Source organism: Orycteropus afer, unplaced genomic scaffold (assembly GCF_000298275.1).
Source record: "Orycteropus afer afer isolate SDZICR_OR568_19922 unplaced genomic scaffold, OryAfe1.0 scaffold00019, whole genome shotgun sequence".
Taxonomy (NCBI): domain Eukaryota; kingdom Metazoa; phylum Chordata; class Mammalia; order Tubulidentata; family Orycteropodidae; genus Orycteropus; species Orycteropus afer.
In genome coordinates this window covers 4,261,919-4,279,481 of record NW_006921606.1, presented here as the reverse complement: position 1 = coordinate 4,279,481, position 17,563 = coordinate 4,261,919, and the positions used below count along the sequence as shown (strand labels likewise).

The 17,563-nt window shown below is 38.5% G+C and overlaps 1 protein-coding gene across 1 annotated transcript in view; it reads right to left on the bottom strand.

Annotated features, from left to right (window-relative positions):
• The window catches only part of CERS3 (ceramide synthase 3), a 202,055-nt gene that overhangs the window by 136,286 nt on the left and 48,206 nt on the right, over positions 1-17,563 (bottom strand). The window contains exons 3-5 of the mRNA XM_007959967.1: positions 15,324-15,442; positions 3,475-3,532; positions 2,786-2,836 (exon numbers count right to left, since the gene is read on the bottom strand). Coding sequence (XP_007958158.1) covers positions 2,786-2,836; positions 3,475-3,532; positions 15,324-15,442 — 228 coding nt within the window. The remainder of the gene's footprint in view (positions 1-2,785; positions 2,837-3,474; positions 3,533-15,323; positions 15,443-17,563) is intronic.

Here is a 17,563-nt window from a genome sequence, read left to right as displayed (position 1 = left end):
AGTTTTAAAATAATGGGAAAGAAATGCCATGCAAATTAAATAAAAAATCTTAAAAAGAAAAAAAAAAAAAAAAGAATAGATTTGATGACCTGGGGGATGAAATCCAAGACATGATATATGAAGAAAGTAAAATCATTAAAAAGACAGAAAAAAGAAAGACCAAAATGGACGCTCTTGAACATAGAGTAGTTAAAGTGAATGGAAGAAATGATGAAGTAAAAGAACTGAACAGAAGATTTTTAAGGACAGCTCAGAAGACAAAGTAAAGTATTATAATGAAATATTCAAAGGGCTAGAGTTAGAAAACCAAAAGGGAAGAACACGGTCAATATTTCTCAACTGAAAGAACTAAAGAAAAAATTCAAGCCTTGAGTTGCAATATTGAAGGATTCTAAGGGCAAAATAATGAATGACACAGGAAGCATCAAAAGATGATGAAAATAGTACACAGAGTAACTGTGTCAAAAAAGAATTTACTGACATTTAACCATATCAACATATGATCAAGAACATATGACATATGATATTGAAGGAAGAAATCCAAGCTGCATTGAAGACATTGATGAAAAACAAGGCTCAGGAATTGACGGAATACTAATTGAGATATTTCAACAAATGGCTGCAACACTTGAAGTGGTCACTCATCCCTGCCAAGCTGCCAAGAAATTTGGAAAACAACTACCTAGCAAATTGACTGGAAGAGATCCATATTTATATGCATTTCAAATAAAGGTGAATGTGGAACGTAGAAATTATCAAATAGTATCATCATTATCTCACACAAGTAAAATTTTGTTGAATATAATTTAAAAAGAGTTGCAGCAGTACATTGACAGGGAACGTCTAGATATTCAAGCCAGATTAAGAAGATGATGGAGAGCAAGTGATATGATTGCTGATGTCAGATGGATCTTGGCTGAAAGCAGACACTATCAGAAAGATGTTTACTTATGTTTTATTGACTACCTAAAGGCATCCAACTATGTGAATCACAACAAATTATGGATAACATTGCAAAGAATGGTAATTCCAGAACACTTAATTGTGCTCACGTGGAACCAGTACATAGATCAAGAGGCAGCCTTTTGAACAGAAAAAGGGAATACTGTATGGTTTAAAATTAGGAAAAGTGTGTGTCAGAGTTGTATCCTTTCACCATACTTATTCAATCTGCATGCTGAACAAATGATCTGAGAAGGTGGACTACATTAAGAAGAATGTGGCATCAGGATTGGAGGAAGACTCATGTAACAACCTCAGATATGCAGATAATGCAACTCTGCTTACAGAAAGTAAAAAAGACCTGAAATGCTAATGAAGAGCAAAGAGGACAATCCTTCAGTATAGGTTATACCTGATCATAAAGAAAACAAAACTTCTCTCAAGTGGACCAATAAGCAACACCATGATGAAGGGAGAGAAGATTGACACTGTCAAAGATTTCATTTTATTTGGATACACCATCAACACCATGGAAACAGCAGTCAAGAAATCAAACAATGTATTGCATCAGGAGCTCTGGTAGCGTAATGCCTAAGGCACTTGACTGCTAACTAGAAGGCTGGTGGTTCAAACCCACCAGCCACTCCTCGGAAGGAAGATGGGGCAATCTATTTCCATAGTGATACTGCCTTGGAAACTCAAGGAGGGGTCTCTATGAATTGGGTCTGACTCAATGGCACATAACAACAACAACAACAACATTGCATTGGGTAAATCTGCATTAAAAAGCAAAGATGTAACTTTGAGGACTGAGATACGCCTGATCTAAGCCATGGTATTTTCAATCACCTCATATGCATGTGAGAGCTGGATGAGGAGTAAGATTGAAGAAGAATTGATATGTTTGAATTATGGTGCTGGTGAAGAATATTGAATATACGATGAACTTCCAGAAGAAAGAACAAATCTATCATGGAAGAAGTAGTCAGAATGCTCCTTAGAAGCAAGGATGGTAAGACTTCATATCATGTACTTTGGATATGTTATTGGGAGGGTCCAGTCCCTGGAGAAGGACATCAAGCTTGGTAAAATCAATGAAAAAGAGGAAGCCCCTCAACAAGATGTATTGACACAATGGCTGCAACAGTGGACTCAAACACAGCAATGATTGTGAGGATGCCACAGGACCACACAGTGTTTTGTTCTTTTGTACCCACAGCTGCTACGGGTTGGAACCAACTAAACAGCACCTAATAACAATAACAATAAACAAACTAAAGGGATGGAACAAATGATGGGGAATAAGAATGAATATGTTAGATTAAGGAGTCTAGGTGGCACAAGTGGTTTGTGATCAGTTGCTGACCTAAAGGTTGGTGATCTGAACCCATCCAGTGGCACTGCAGAACAAAATCTGCCAAAGTGCTTCCTTAAAGATTAAAGCCAAGAAACCTCTATGGAGCACAGTTCTACTCTGAAACACATGGGTCACCATGTGTGGAGGCCAACTTGATGGCTGTTAATGACAAGCTCAGGTGGAAAAAGAACAAAAGGATTGCATAGAAGTGTATAAAAGAAGGAATGAGACAAAGATCTAACTCGGGACAATTTGAGGGGCCTAGGTGCTGAAGCCCTGGTGGAGCAGTGGTTAAGCACTTGGCTGCTAACAGAAAGGTTAGCAGTTTGAACCCACCAGCTGCTCCATGGGAGTCTCCTCCCATAATATTTATAGGGCAGTTCTACTCTGTCCTATAGAGCCATTATGAGTCAGAATTGACTTGACAGGAGAGGATTTGGTTTGGTTTGGGTATAGTAAGGAAGGGACTGTATATAAGGGGCTTACCTGTTTGGGATAACCATTCCATACTTCCCACAGATCATATACCCAAGGTTTCTGAAATTACAAAGAGAAGAATTAAGTTTGTCAGGGTGAAAGGGAGTTTTTGGCACATATGCTCTTCCTGATGTTATTTATAAAGGGCAAACATGCACAGTAACATATACTTTTGCCATATCCCTGCTGCTACATCCACATATTTATTCCTCTGAACTTATTTAAATGTATTCATATACAACATTGATGTGAAACTCACTACTTTAATGATTCTGCAACCCTTAAACAGTGTTGTATTAAGAAGGAAATTGTTTCAAACAAGTGAATCTACTAACAAAATTATTTCTAAGCCAATTAGATCTCTGCTTCTGTAGCAATGAAATAAGAACCTAGAAAGTAATATATAAAAGCTGGTTATCTTACTGAGAGTATTATGTTGTAAAGCAATTCCAAGGCAACAGATGGTAAAAATAGGAAATAAATAATAAAATAGTAGATTTAAATTCAAACATGGAATTATATTCACTGTAAACAAAACCAAAGGAATGAAACAAATGGTATGTAAATAGGGATGAGTAAACTCAGGCTAAGGAGCCTGGGTGGTGCTTACTGAAAATACTATATCCCAAAGCAATTCACAGGAAGATTTTTAAAATTAAAGACAAATTCCAATCAAAGATATCAGAGAGACAACTTACATCATAAAGAAATGCAATTCCAGCTACAGTCATCATTAAGTAAAATGCAAATCGCCAGCTGCCAAAAGAAAGAAAAGTCCTTACTCCTTTGTAAAGGTAATTAACATGTGAGGAGAAAAGCATTTGGCCTGGCTTTTCTGAGTTTGGACAGAACACACATTCTAGAGTCAGTAATGTAAGTTCATATGCTGCTCTCCCATTTACTAGATGTTTGTAACCTTGGGTTAAGCTCTCTGAGTGGCACAGTTTGCATTTGGCTGCTAACTGAAATGTTGGTAGTTCGAATCCACCCAGAGGCACCTTGGAAGAAAGGCCTTATAATCTGTTTTTGTAAAGATTCCAAAAAAAAAAGAAAAGAAAACAACCAAAACCAAACTCACTGGCAAGAAAACTGTATGGAACTCAGTTTTATCTTGTTAACGCACAGATCACCATGAGTCAGAATCAACTCCATGGCAATGGTTTTAACTTTAGGTAAGTCACTTAAATTCCTCACCTCTAAAGCAAGGAGAAAAAAAAAAAAAAACTTACCTCACAATGTAAAAAGAATTAAAAATAATTTGTCAAAATATTGATCATATTTTGCCTAGCTTGTAGTCAGTGACAATAATTGACTCAATGGCAGTGAGTTTGGTGTACTATTATTATTATTATTATTAAAATGCCTAGTCTAATTCCTGATACACAATAAATGGTAGTTGATCTTATCTTCACCACAAGAAAAATCTACATAGTCTAATCATTTATTTTACCTCATTTAATTCCCAGGAAAAAGGTTTCTACATGATCTGACTTTATCCTCGTTTCCTAAAAGCATGTTTTGAAAAAAATTTTTTTTTTCTCAAGTATAGAGAAGAAACTATAGATTAAGACAATTAAAGACACAGCAAACAATTACAATATATGGATCTTACTTAGAACATGAATCAAATAAACTGTACTGAAAAGTATAAGATGATCAAGAAAATCTGAACACTAATTAGGTATTTGTTGTTAAATAATTTTTTTGGTATAGTACTGTTATTAAAATTATGTTTAAAATAAAAAGTTATTATCTTTTAGAGATACTTATTAAAATACTTACAAATGAAATGATACAATGTCTGATATTTGCCTCAAAAATAATCTGGGGTGAGTGAAAGAAGTAGGTGGGGGCATAGATGACATAGAATTTACCTTGAGTTGATAACTGTTAAAGCCAGTGATGGGTGTACAGTTTATTATGGTAGTCTTCCTACTTTTCCATATGTCTAAAATTTTCCAAAGTAATATTTTTTAAAATTCCTGCTATTTTACTTAAGGATTGCTGAATCAGACCTAATAATATCGAAAGGAATATTTGCTTATACCAACAACAACAACACACTTGTGTAATGCTTTATAATGCTTTCCTTAATACACCTGTAAGATAATTGTTGTTATGTGCCGTCGAGTCGGCCCCAACTCATAGCGACCCCTCCTTGGGTTTCCGAGGCAGTATCACTATAGAAGTAGGATTGTCCAACCTTCCTTCCGAGGAGTGGCTGGTGGGTTTGAACAGCCAGCCGTCTGGTTAGCAGGCAAGTGTCTTAGCCACTATGCTACCAGAGCTCCCGTAAGATAATTAGGAAATAGGAATAAAAGCATATACTCATTTTGTCGATGAAAAATTAGGCTCAGACAATTAAGGACATTTCCCCAGTTGATGTAAGTAAGAAGTGGTAAAGCTGATAATGAAGTGGAGGACTTTGGACTCTGAATCTTAGAGTATTCCCTGAATATTATTACTGACTCTAAGCTAGATGATAGTTTTTCTTTATGGCTTATTTTGATATAAGAGAAAGGTAGAGTTCAGTTACTCAGACAACGAAACGATGAAAATACTCAAAGTGCATTTTACAAAATGAAAACTGAAACCTGTCTGCTCTTGCTTTATTATTGGTCCAGATATGTCACCTACTTAGATGCAGAGGACAGTACCAAGTTTCCCTGAATTATCCTGACCAAATAAGAATTAAAAAAATAGAATCTAAGACCAGCCAGCCAACACATGAAGCTGTGATTCTGGAAGGTACATCTCATTTCATGAGTTCCTCTAACACATATTGACTCTTTGACTCTGTGCAAAGCAGACATGTGTTATCTCATTTTATCTTCACAATACTCTATGAAGTAGGGACTATAACTATCTTCTTTTTGAAGATTGTTGCTTAATTCTCACAGCAATCCTGAAAAGTAGATAATATAGATACTAACAAAGAATCTGAGATTCAGAGAGAGACCGTAACTTACCCAAGATTAAATAGTAAGAATTAAAAACTAAGTTTCACATTGTCTGGAGTAGTTCTAGTCAAGTTTAATTACACTATACTCATGGTTCTCAAAGTGTGGGCCAGGAATCCCTGAGGTTTCCCAAGACCTTTTCATAGGGTCCATGAGGTCAAAAATATTTTCATAATAATACTAAAATGCAATTTGTCTTTTTCATTCTTGTTCCCTCACAAGCATCTAGTGGTGTTTTCTAGAGGCTATGTGACATGTGATTACACCATTGTTCTGCTAATTAATAAATGTAGGTTTCTGTATTCGTATGTTTTACAAGTGTCTTCACTTTAATTTCTAATACAGTCACTATCAGTAGATATAATATACATAAACAAAATCTTTTTGTGGTCTTCAAAAGATATTAAGTGAACTTTGGTTCTGAAACCAAAACATTTGAAAACAAGTGCACTTCATTGATACTAAGATGAATCATGATTTACTTGTTAGTGCCATTTTACCTGTTTCAAATGAAACTAAGGTAGTAAAATCTGTCTTTTCACCAGGACAGGTTGAAAAAACATAGTTGTGGAAAAAAATAATTTTTTAAGGAATGAGAGAAAATGATTGGTTATGATATGATGGTAATAGTGGAAAATGGACTGAAGGGTGAAAGCAAGGGAGGAACTGGACAGAATGAACTTGGCCCAACGGTGAAAGAAACTCACAGGACCAGATGTAGGCTCATTATGGGAGAGGTGTCACTCTATGGACTTGTCTTCAGGTCAGGCTAGGCAAGGTGACAGTCCACTGGCCAAGACACTCCCTCTCATAATCACTGGAACAGCATTGCTGCCAATATGCACCATGCACTTGGAAACTACAGGGCAATTTTATAATAAATGTCTTATTCCTAGGTATAAATGTTTATTTTAAAAAGAAAATCGGTCTTCTAATATGAAAAAAAAAAAAAAAAAACACTACGGATTGAAATTCTTAATGTTGTTAAACAGAGTTTAAGACTCATAATTAAAGAAAGAAAGTAACAAAAAAAAAACCAATACACTGAGTTCACAGTGTTCAGATCCATCCTGACACTATGGAGAGACATCTCCCTGTTAGAGTGTAATTTGTAAGAACTCTGTATCAGGAAATAAATCCTGAGATTTCCAAAATGCCTGGAGTGTGTATCTTGTACTACGATTTCTTTACAGCAGATTCTATAACTGGTGGGAAAAATGTACAGTCCTTGTAAAGTTAGACAGATTGGCATTTTGTTTTAGTCTGCTCATTTATTCCATAACTTTTAACAGTAATCTGACTTAGAGAAAATTTGAAACATTGCTAGAGAATAAGGTAAAGCTTAAATTTTATTTAAATTTATTGAGCGTATTATTTTCTGAGTATACTATATAATTTCTTGCTTTGTGCCTGTAGTAGTTAAATTTGTATGTCAACTTGGCTGGGCCTGATTGAGTGGCTGGGCACCTAGTGGTAGTAATTCCCCATGATGAGACTGGCAATCAACTCCATGGTGGGATCTACCACAAGCAGCTGAGTAGCTTCCTTTGGGATGTGGTCTGCTTCTTGTATATAAGAAGCCTTGGGGATAGTCTCTAGCTTATGGCATGCATGGACCCTGCACGTAGCCATGTCGCTGTTCAGCAGGCTGACATGCTCTGCCGACCTTGGGACTTACAATGGACTTGAATGAATGGCCTGCCATGTGGTTTGGTAACATCAGGACTGTGCCTTTTCAGTTGTTGACCTTGGGTTTGTCAGCCTCAGTAGCTAACAGCTGCCTGAGTGGAGAGATGCCTTTAGCTTCAGTGGGCTGGAGCAAGAGGCAGAGCTGAAGCCCAAGGTCAAAGGGCTTTCACACAGCCCCTCAAGCCTGGCACTTTGAACTCGGACTTGTAGCCTCCCTGACTGTAAGAGAATAAACTCATGTTTGTTAAGGCCATCCCATTTGTGGTATATTTTTGTCAGAGTGGCACTAGGTAACCAGAACAGAATATGGTACTGAGACAGTGGGGTGCTGCTCTGACAGATACCTAAAATGTGGAAACAGGAGTGGAGTGCATCCTTGACCCAAGATTCTGGCAGAAAGACCCCAACATATGGTGTGAGAGACAGCAGGAGCAGAGCCAAGAGACTGGCAGAGAGATACCGGCAGAGAGACCAGCATAAAAGACGGCAGTAGCAGAGCCCAGAGACAGGCATTAAACAGAAACAGGCTTGCCAGCCCATGGAGGAGAAAGCCGGGTGCAATTGGGTAGGCAGTTTCCTGGTGGAGTGGGTTGCCTTTGGGCATTAATTGGTGAAGAGATTGGCATAAAATGGAGTAGCAGGTTGGCTGGCCTATGGAACAAGAAAGCTAAGTGTTCTTTGGGGAGAAAGATTTCCAGTGGAGTGGGTTGCCCTAAGGCATTAATCTGCAGAAGTGTAGAGACAAAGGAAACAGGAAGCAGAGCTGCCTCAGCCTCAAAGGGTAGGACCACAGCCTCTGGGCATGGAAACATCATAGCCCCCTAAGATTCAAAGAGTTAGACCTTCACTAACTCAGTTCTGGAGTGTGGGGCTGCTCATTCATGTGGGCCAGTAGGATGGAGCCATAGTTGCTGCCCAAGAGTAAGGGGGAAGGAGTGCCATGACCAAGAGGTAGAGGAACGGGCCCACCAGGTCAAGGGGGTGAGGTCACCACTCAGGAACTAGGGGATTAGAGCCACCCAGTGAAAGAGATCTGTACAGATGCCACCCAATGAATATCTGTGCAGGTGTCAAGGTGACAAGGGGTGGAATTGTGGTAGTTAAATTTGTATGTCAACTTGGCTGGGCCTGGTTGAGTGGCTGGCCAGCTGGTGGTAGTTATTCCCCCTGATGAGACTGGCAATCAGCTCCATGGCGGGATCAATCACAAGCCGCTGAATAGCTGCCTTTGGGATGTGGTCTGCTTCCTGTATATAAGAAGAAGCCTTGGGGATAGTCTCTAGCTTATGGCATGCCTGGACCCTGCATGTAGCCATGTTGTCATTCAGCAGGCTGCCATGCTCTGCCAACCTTGGGACTTACCATGGACTTCAATGAATGGCCTGCTGTGTGGTTTGGTAACATTGGGACTGTGCCTTTTCACTTGTTGACCTTCGGTATGTCAGCCTCAGTAGCTAGCAGCTGCCTGAGTGAAGAGATGCCTCTAGCTTCAGTGGGCCAGGAGCAAGGGGCAGAGCTGAAGCCCAAGGTCAAGGGGCTTTCACACAGCCCCTTGAGCCTGGCACTTTGAATCAGACTTCTAGCCACCCCAGCTGTAAGACAATAAACTCCTGCTTGTTAAGGCCATCCCATTTGTGGTGTATTCTTGTTAGAGCGGCACTAGGTAACCAGAACAGTGCCTTTGCCTTACTTGAAACATGCTGCGTTCAAACCCTGCTTCCTTTTCTTAGGGGAACAACCCATTCTTTAAGATCCAACTTATGTCTCATCTCTATAAAGCTTTTCTCTGCCTTCTCCAACCTTATTGACACCATCTCCTCTGAATGCCATGTTGTTGTTGTTGTTGTTATGTGCTGTTGAGTCGGACCCAACTCAGAGAGACCCCCTCCTTGGGTTTCTGAGGCAGTATCACTGCAGAAGTAAATTGCCCCATCTTCCTTCCAAGGAGTGGCTGCTGGGTTTGAACCACCAACCTTCTCGTTAGTAGCCAAGTGCCTTAGGCACTACGCTACCAGAGCTCCCATCATATATCTTAACACAACCATGCATCTGCTGGCATGCAGTTCCATGTGTCATCCAGGTGGAATAACAATAGATGTTATGGCTTCATATGTGATGGTCTGGTCTCCCTAATCAGCTCTGTAAGGTTAGTGATCATTTCTTACACTTTTTCATCCCTCTAAAAATCTGGAACTCCATACAATTTAGGTTAGTGTAAGTACAGAGAAGATACTCAACATCCTCCTCTGTACTGACTGACTGAGTTGTAGTTATTGTTGTTTGTTGTTATGTGCTGTCAAGTTGTCTCTGACTCATAGCGACCCCTTCTTGGGTTTCTGAAGCAGTATCACTATGGAAGTAGATTGCCCAATCTTCCTTCCCAGGAGTGGCTGGTGGGTTTGAAACTCCAACCTTTTGGTTAGCAGTGAAGTGCCTTAGGCACTACACCACTGAGTTGTAGAGACAATTCAAAATGCTCTTCTTTAGCCTGAACTTGGTGGCAGACTTTCAGTCGATTTCACTGACATGGCCAGATTCCCAAATGTGTGTTTGGGCCCTGTTGATCCAAATGGTTGCGTGATGTAGGAGTTTCTCTCGTTGCTAAAATGTAAGGGAACAGAAATAGCATCAGAATAGTAGTGAGAAGACTTCATTGTAATTGTGCCTTGAACAGCTTGGTGATCTTAAGTTCCTTAAACTAAATGTATGTGTAGTTTCTCGTTTCTTAAGTAGGACTAACTCCAACTTCCTTGACTGTATCACATTGTTGATGGGAGGATCAAACAAACATTATTTATAAATAGTAAGGCATAATAACATAGAAGAGATTATTGGAGAATTTCATTGGAATATGATTCACTCAGAGTAAAAGATTAGTCTCTGCCTGGTGAATTTATTTAAGATAAGAATCATTTGTTCATGAGAATGAATGATAGAAGAAAAAAACAGAAATGTATGAATTGGAATCAACTCAATGGCAATGGGGTTGGTTGGTTGTGTTTGTTTGTTTTTATCAGATTACCTCCACTTTGTACTGTTTTGTGGTGACGGTTTAGAGAGATATACTATGGCAACCTGACATCAGTGGCAACACAATATTAACCAATCTATCAAGTCAGAAAAATAAGACAGAAGCTAGTTAGAGAACAAACCGGTCCATATACCTCCAACCACTGTGGAAAAGGCAGTGGAAGCTTGTAATGAGAAAATGAGTGTTTGTTTTGAGACACCTTGATATCAGCTGGTATAACAGTTATATTCCTAGTATTCAGAAACTCATAAGTAAATGAAAGGAAGTTATTAAAGTTTAGTCTTCCTATAGGCTCTCTGGGAGCTCTGGTAGTATAATGCCTAAGGCATTTGACTGCTAACCAGAAGGCTGGCAGTTCAAACCCACAAGCCACTCTCTTTAATTATGTGAGAGTCTTCCTGTTCATCTCATCCTCAAAACAATGATACCTGGTAAAAGTCGATATGAAAACCTTAAGAAACAGATGGAAAGAAGGAATAGGCTGGTGTGTAGAATGCAGTATCCAACATGATCCAACTAACATGGATTTGTCTGATTTAAAAAATTGGAAAAAAATAAGCATATGAGGCTATTGAAAATACCATGGCTTGGGTGTGGCACACTTTAGTCTTCAAAGAGACATCTTTGCACTTCAGCACTCTAAAGAGGTCTTTTGCAGCAGATTTTCCCAGTGCAATATGTTGTCTAATTTGTTGACTACTGCTTCCATGGGTGTTCATTGTGGATCCAAGTAAGATGAAATCCCTGACAACTTCAACCTTTTCTCCATTTTTCATGATGTTCCTTATTCTTCCAGTTGTGAGGATTTTTGCTTCCTTTAGGTTGAGTTGTAATTCATATTGAAGGCTGTAGTCTTTGATCTTCATCAGTAGTGCTTCAAGTCATCTTCACTTTCAGCAAGCAGGGTTGTGTCATCTGCATATCACAGGTTGTTAATGAGTCTTCCTCCAATCCCGATGCCATGTTCTTCTTCATATGGTCAAACTTCTCAGATTATTTGCTCAGCATACAGACTGAATAAGTATGGTGAAAGGATGTAACCCTGACACACTCACTTTCTGATTTTAAACCATGCAGTATCCCTTGTTATCTTTGATGGATAGCCTCTTGGTCTATGTACAGGTTCCTCATGATCACAAGTAAGTGTTCTGGAATTCTCATTCCTTGTAATGTTATACATAATTTGTTATGATCCACACAGTCAAATGCCTTTGCATAGTCAATAAAACACAGAAACTATAAGAGATATATATAAAAGGAAAATAATACCATGCTCATGAATAGGAAGATGGAACATTGTGAAAATGTCAATACTACCCAAGGTAATCTACACAGTCAATGCAATACTGATTCAGATTCCATCAACATTCCTTAAAGACATAGAAAAACCAATCACTAATTTTATATGGAAAGGAAAGAGACCTTGGATAAGCAAAGCACTACCAAAGAAGAGGAACAAAATAGGTATGAAGTCTCATACTCCCCTATTTCAAAACCTACTATACAGACATAGTAGTGAAAACAGCCTGGTATTGTTACAATGACAGACACATAGAAGGTGGAACAGAAGTGAGAATCCAGAAATAGAACCATACGCTTATGGATAGCTGATCTTTGACAAAGGGCCGAAACCTATTTTTAAAAAATGGGGGACAGGGGATCCAGAAGTAGATCCACACTCTTATAGACAGCTGATCTTTAACAAATGCTGCTGGCAAAACAGGATATCTATTTGGAGAAAAATGAAACAAGATCCATACCTGACATCATACACAAAAATGAACTGAAGGTGGATCAAAGACTGAATGTAAAACCCAAAACTATACAGTTCATCAAAGATAAAATATAGGCAAAGTTAGGGCCCTTAATTTATGGCATAAACAGACTATCAAGCATAACACAAAATGCAAGAACAGCATAAGGTAAACTAGATGACTGGGACTGCCTAAAAATTCAGTTCTGATGCATATCAAGACTTCTCCAAAAGAGTAAACAAAGAACTTACAGATTGAGAAAAAAGAATATTTGGCAACAACATATCCAACAATGGACTTTTCTCTAAAATTTATAGAAAACTCCAGCAACTCAGCATCAAAAAGACAAACAATCTAATTGGAAAATGGACAAAGGACATGAGCAGACAGTTCACCAAAGATATTCAGGCAGCCAACAAACACATGAAGAAATGCTTGTGATCATTGGCCGTTAGAGAGATACAAATCAAAACAACAATGAGGTACCATCTTGCTCCAGCACTAGTAGCAAAGTTCAACCATATAGAAAACAACAAATGCTGGTGAGGGTGTGGAGAGATTGAAACTCTAATACACTGCTTAAAGAACTGTAAAAAGGGACAATCACTGTGGAAAACAGTATGGCCCTTCATTAAAAAGTTGGAAATAGAAATATCATTTGATCCAGCAATCTCAATACTAGCAATGTGTCCTAAAGCAGTAAGATCCAGGACACAAGTAGATAAATGCATATCCATGTTCATCGCAGCACTATTCACATTAGCAAAGAGATGGAAACAACATAAGTGCCCATCAACTGATGAATGGATAAGCAAACTATGGTACACATACAATGTAATACTATGCAACATTAAAGAATAATGAAAAATCTGCAAAACACCTTATAACATAGATGAACTTGGAGGACATTATGTTGAGTAAAATAAATCAGTCACAGAAAAACAAATATTATATGAGTTTGTTATAAAAAAATCAAGGAAAATTTTATATAGGGAAGGAAATTTTCTTCATTTGTTTCCAGGGGTAGAAGGCAGGGTAGGGAAAATTGCTGACTAGTTAAGAGACATGTATTGATTTGGATGAAGGAAAAAGCAATATAACAAAAGTGTGTGACCAGCGCAGTATCACTAAGGAAAAGGAAGATTGTATACACAAGATTGTGTACAGATTGGTACACAAGATTTACAGACAACAAAAGTAAATACTATTACATACACAGTACTGCATTATCAGGACTAACAAACACTAATCTATGGGTGGACACATAGGTGACAGGCAAGAAAATCAGGTATGAGAATGAATGAGAATATACTCATGACCATACATAGGCTTTACAGATGATATTCATACATATGTATTTGTATGGTGCTATAAAATGGTCCATATAAGAAAAAAAAAAAAAAAAAGCCCATATACATTATAGGCCTAACAAAGGGAACAAAGTTAGGATAACCTCTTAGCTAGAACCAAGCACCTTGAGGGAGTGAGCCACTGGGTCTGCAGGCTTGGGACCATGGTTGCAGAAGACATCAAGGTCAATTGGCACTACACAACACACAAAAACATTGTTCTACAACCTACTCTGTTGAGGAGTGACTGGGGTCTTCAAAGCTTGTTAGCAGCCATCTAAGATGCAACTATTGGCCTCTCCTCTTTCAGAGCAAAGAATAATGAAGAAAATCAAAGATGTATGGAAACTATTAGTCCAAGGGACTGATGGACCATGGGAACCTCAGCCTACATGATCCTGAGACCAGAAGAACTAGATGGTACCCAGCTACCAATGTCAGGGATCAAAATTGGAGCTCTTTGGTAGAGTGGAAGGAGCTCTGGTAGCACTGTGTCTAAGGCACCTGACTGCTAACCAGAAGGTTGATGGTTCAAACCCATCAGCCACTCCACAAAAGCAAAACTGAGCAATCTACTTCCATAAAGATTTACCACCCCAGAAATTCAATGGGAGTCACTATGAGTCAGAATCAACTTGACAGCAGTGGATTTGGTTTGGCTTTTGGATAGAGTGGGGGAAAAAATGTGGAACAAAATTCAAAAATATAAGAAAGGCCTAGATTACTGGTCAGACAAAGAGTATGGCCCAAGTCATACTTTGGGCCTGGAATTGGACTCACTGTTGTGGCTCACCTCTCAGCCAAACAATAGACAACCCTGAGATGAGCAACTACACCAGGGAAATGCACTCCTTAGGACAGTCAACCATCAGAGATCTGAAGGGCAGTATATGTACAGGGAGAAAGCTAGGCACGCAGGAGCTCACAGGTAAGATGGACATATGGGAGGGATAACCACAGGGAGGAGGGAGGAGGAAGGAGAGCTGTTACATTATAGGGATTATAATCAGCATCCCAAAACAAACTGTATATGAACTGTTGAATATAAAACAAGTCTGCTTTGTAAAACTGCACCCATATCACAATAAAAAGTAATAAAATAAAATAAAGTACTACTACATTCTACAGGGGGAAGAAAGCAAAACTCTAATTAAAAAATAATAATAATCTAATGCCTCTTCTTTGTCCTCAGAATGTATTTAAAGAAAACAGCTCTGCGGTAACAATCCTATTTGATGCCCTAGCCCAACTTGACCCTCTTGCTAAATAAACCAAATGGGAATCCAAAAGGGACTGGCTGCCCAATTTACAGGGGTGAGTTGGGGTAATGATCCTGTCTAATGCTCTCTGCTCTTAGAATTAAATGTGATTGAAAACAGGCGATAAAATCTTATAAAATGAAGCCAGTCTCTACCCTAAAAAAGATAAATTATGAAGACATTTTTATGATTTTTCTAGATTTTTGGAAATATATAATACTTGCTCATCTTAGGCAGTTCATAGCTTGCAAAGCACTTTCCATTGATTTTCTCATTTCACAAGAACCCTAAGGGGTAGTAAGGCAGGCACTATTATCTCCATTTTTTAAAGAATGAAAAGTAAGCCCAGAGAGTAACTGAGTGACTAGCCTAAAATATGCTATTGGTTAGTGACAGAGATGAGTTTGAACTCTTCTTCTGTTCCAACTCCAGTATTCTTTCTGAAATGACCATTTTGATCCATATAAAATCCAAGCATTTCAAGAGCTTTGACTGTCCATCTTACCAAGCTTCCCGGAATTTCATTATCCTGTGAGGCTTCTCTTGATTCCTCCGACTCCTAAACCATCTTTCAACCTGGCGCTCTGTCAAGTTACACTTCTTTGCCAGGCCATAAATATCAGTCTGAAAAAGGATGAAACAAATGAATGAATGATAAAGAGTAGAGTCAGATTGGAAGGCAGTCAAGAGACTGAGTTCAGGTCCCGAGAACTTGTGTACTAGAGAGCAGAAAGATTCTGCCATGAGATCTTGAACCAGTGATTTGACCTCTTTTGCATATGGAATCATAAAATTCAAAAGATGAGGAATGTTACACTCTGAATTACTAAGGAAGATCAATTCTTAGCTACCTACATGTTCAAGTTGTATATGAGTTCACTCATTGTTATTTTTTTCAGCTCCTCTTAGGTGCCTGGTAGAGTAGTATAGTTTAAGAAGTTGATCAAACTCAATCTCCTCATTTTTTTTTTTTTTTACAAAAAGAAGCTGAAATCCCAAAAGTTTTAGTGACTTTTCCAACACCTAAAATTAGTATCAAAATGAGAACAAGAAGTTAAACTAATGTAAGCTTTCAATTATATCACAAAATCTCTCCAGTAGCTCCAGAAGATAACTCAGGAAAGACTTAAATAGGTGTTGACATCCCACTTTCACATTCCATCAGATAGAGAGCCTATTTCAATCTAATCCAAATAATTCCAATCACAAATCATAATGATTGAAAAAATAAAATAAAGTAATAATGATTGCCTCTCTTCTAGAAAGTACAAGTAGGTTATAATTAAAATTGGAGACAATATTGATGATGTATTAGCTCAAAGGCCTATTATGGCCAAACAAGAAACATAAATGAGTAAGTGGACCAGGTCTGTTTCACAGTGGGATTTTAAGTTGCATTCCTTCAACACAAGACATGTTTTGCAAGTTAAACTATGGCAATATCCTTTGCTTTCACAAACAAATATATTCTTCAATTGTTTTTGAAATATCAACCCTCTTGATATTTTGTTTTCAACATGAGTACATTATATGTTTCTTAATCTATTATATAAAAAAATAAAACTGCATAAAAACTATCTTCAGCATCAGAGCTGAAGATATCAGTAGGAGCTATATGAATGAAACAAATGGAACAGCATATGTCCTTAACAAAGGGATAGCCGGTACCAAGCTCTAGCTGATGGATACCAGAGGGAAAGTGCAGTACCTGAATTTTGATGTGAAATTGCTAGTTTTTTTAAAATGCTGACAAATACCTCAAAGAAAAATTAAAGTAATTGTTGACCATAATGGTGAAGACCAAACAAAGCCTGTGTGTGGGCCAGATGCCTGGACATCCAACTATTTAAAAGTGACCAGCAGTAAAGTTTCTGCTGTTACTATATATAGTTCATATGATTGTTCAGATACACTTGGCAACAGAAGGTAAACTTCAGAGACTTCCAGTAAGATGGCAGAATAGGGAGAAAGACTGCACAGATCCTCTTCAACAAAGAAAAGGGGAACCAATTAACACAGACACAGAAGATAATCCTGGACCCCTGAGCCTTGAAGGGAAGGATATAGAAGTGGACTAAACCCCAATTAGCAGAAGAATTTGCATGAAAATATCAAAAAAGGAGACATACGGAGCTGCAGTCTGGCAGCGATCCTGAGTGATTGTGACGGCACAACACAGACAACTTGGAGAATGCCAAGGCTGGTAGGACCTAAGAATTAACCTAAAAATCAGCCCTGCTAGCCAGGGACTACACAGAGGACTGCTCGGGTGGCTGGTGAATAAAAAGAGAAGCAGCGAAGAGGAGGGTGGGCTGAGTTGTGGACTTTTGCCTGTCTGGAGGGCACAGCCATTTTGAATGTTTACAAGTGGCTTGATCATTTTGGATATTTAAAGAGATAGCACTCTCCCAGATTCCAGGGGCTTAAGAACAAATTCCGCTTGCCAGTAACTCCAAGGACACTCCAGACCTGGACGGCTGAAAAGATGTGACATTCCCCTTGTTACTCTTATACTCCATATGTGCTTGGTGAATGGAGTTGCAGCCATCCCCCACTCCCACCCACCTTCTGGGCCCACAGGAACTCCATCCTAGTCTGTGTGCTCTGTTGGAGCCTGGGTGCCCTTCTCTGCCTTCCCCTGATTTTTTTTTTTTTCTTTTTCTTTTTTTCTGGTTATTAGTTTGCTTATTTTTGTCTGTTTTAAAACTATTATTATTAATAATACTTTTGTCCTTTTTACTATTA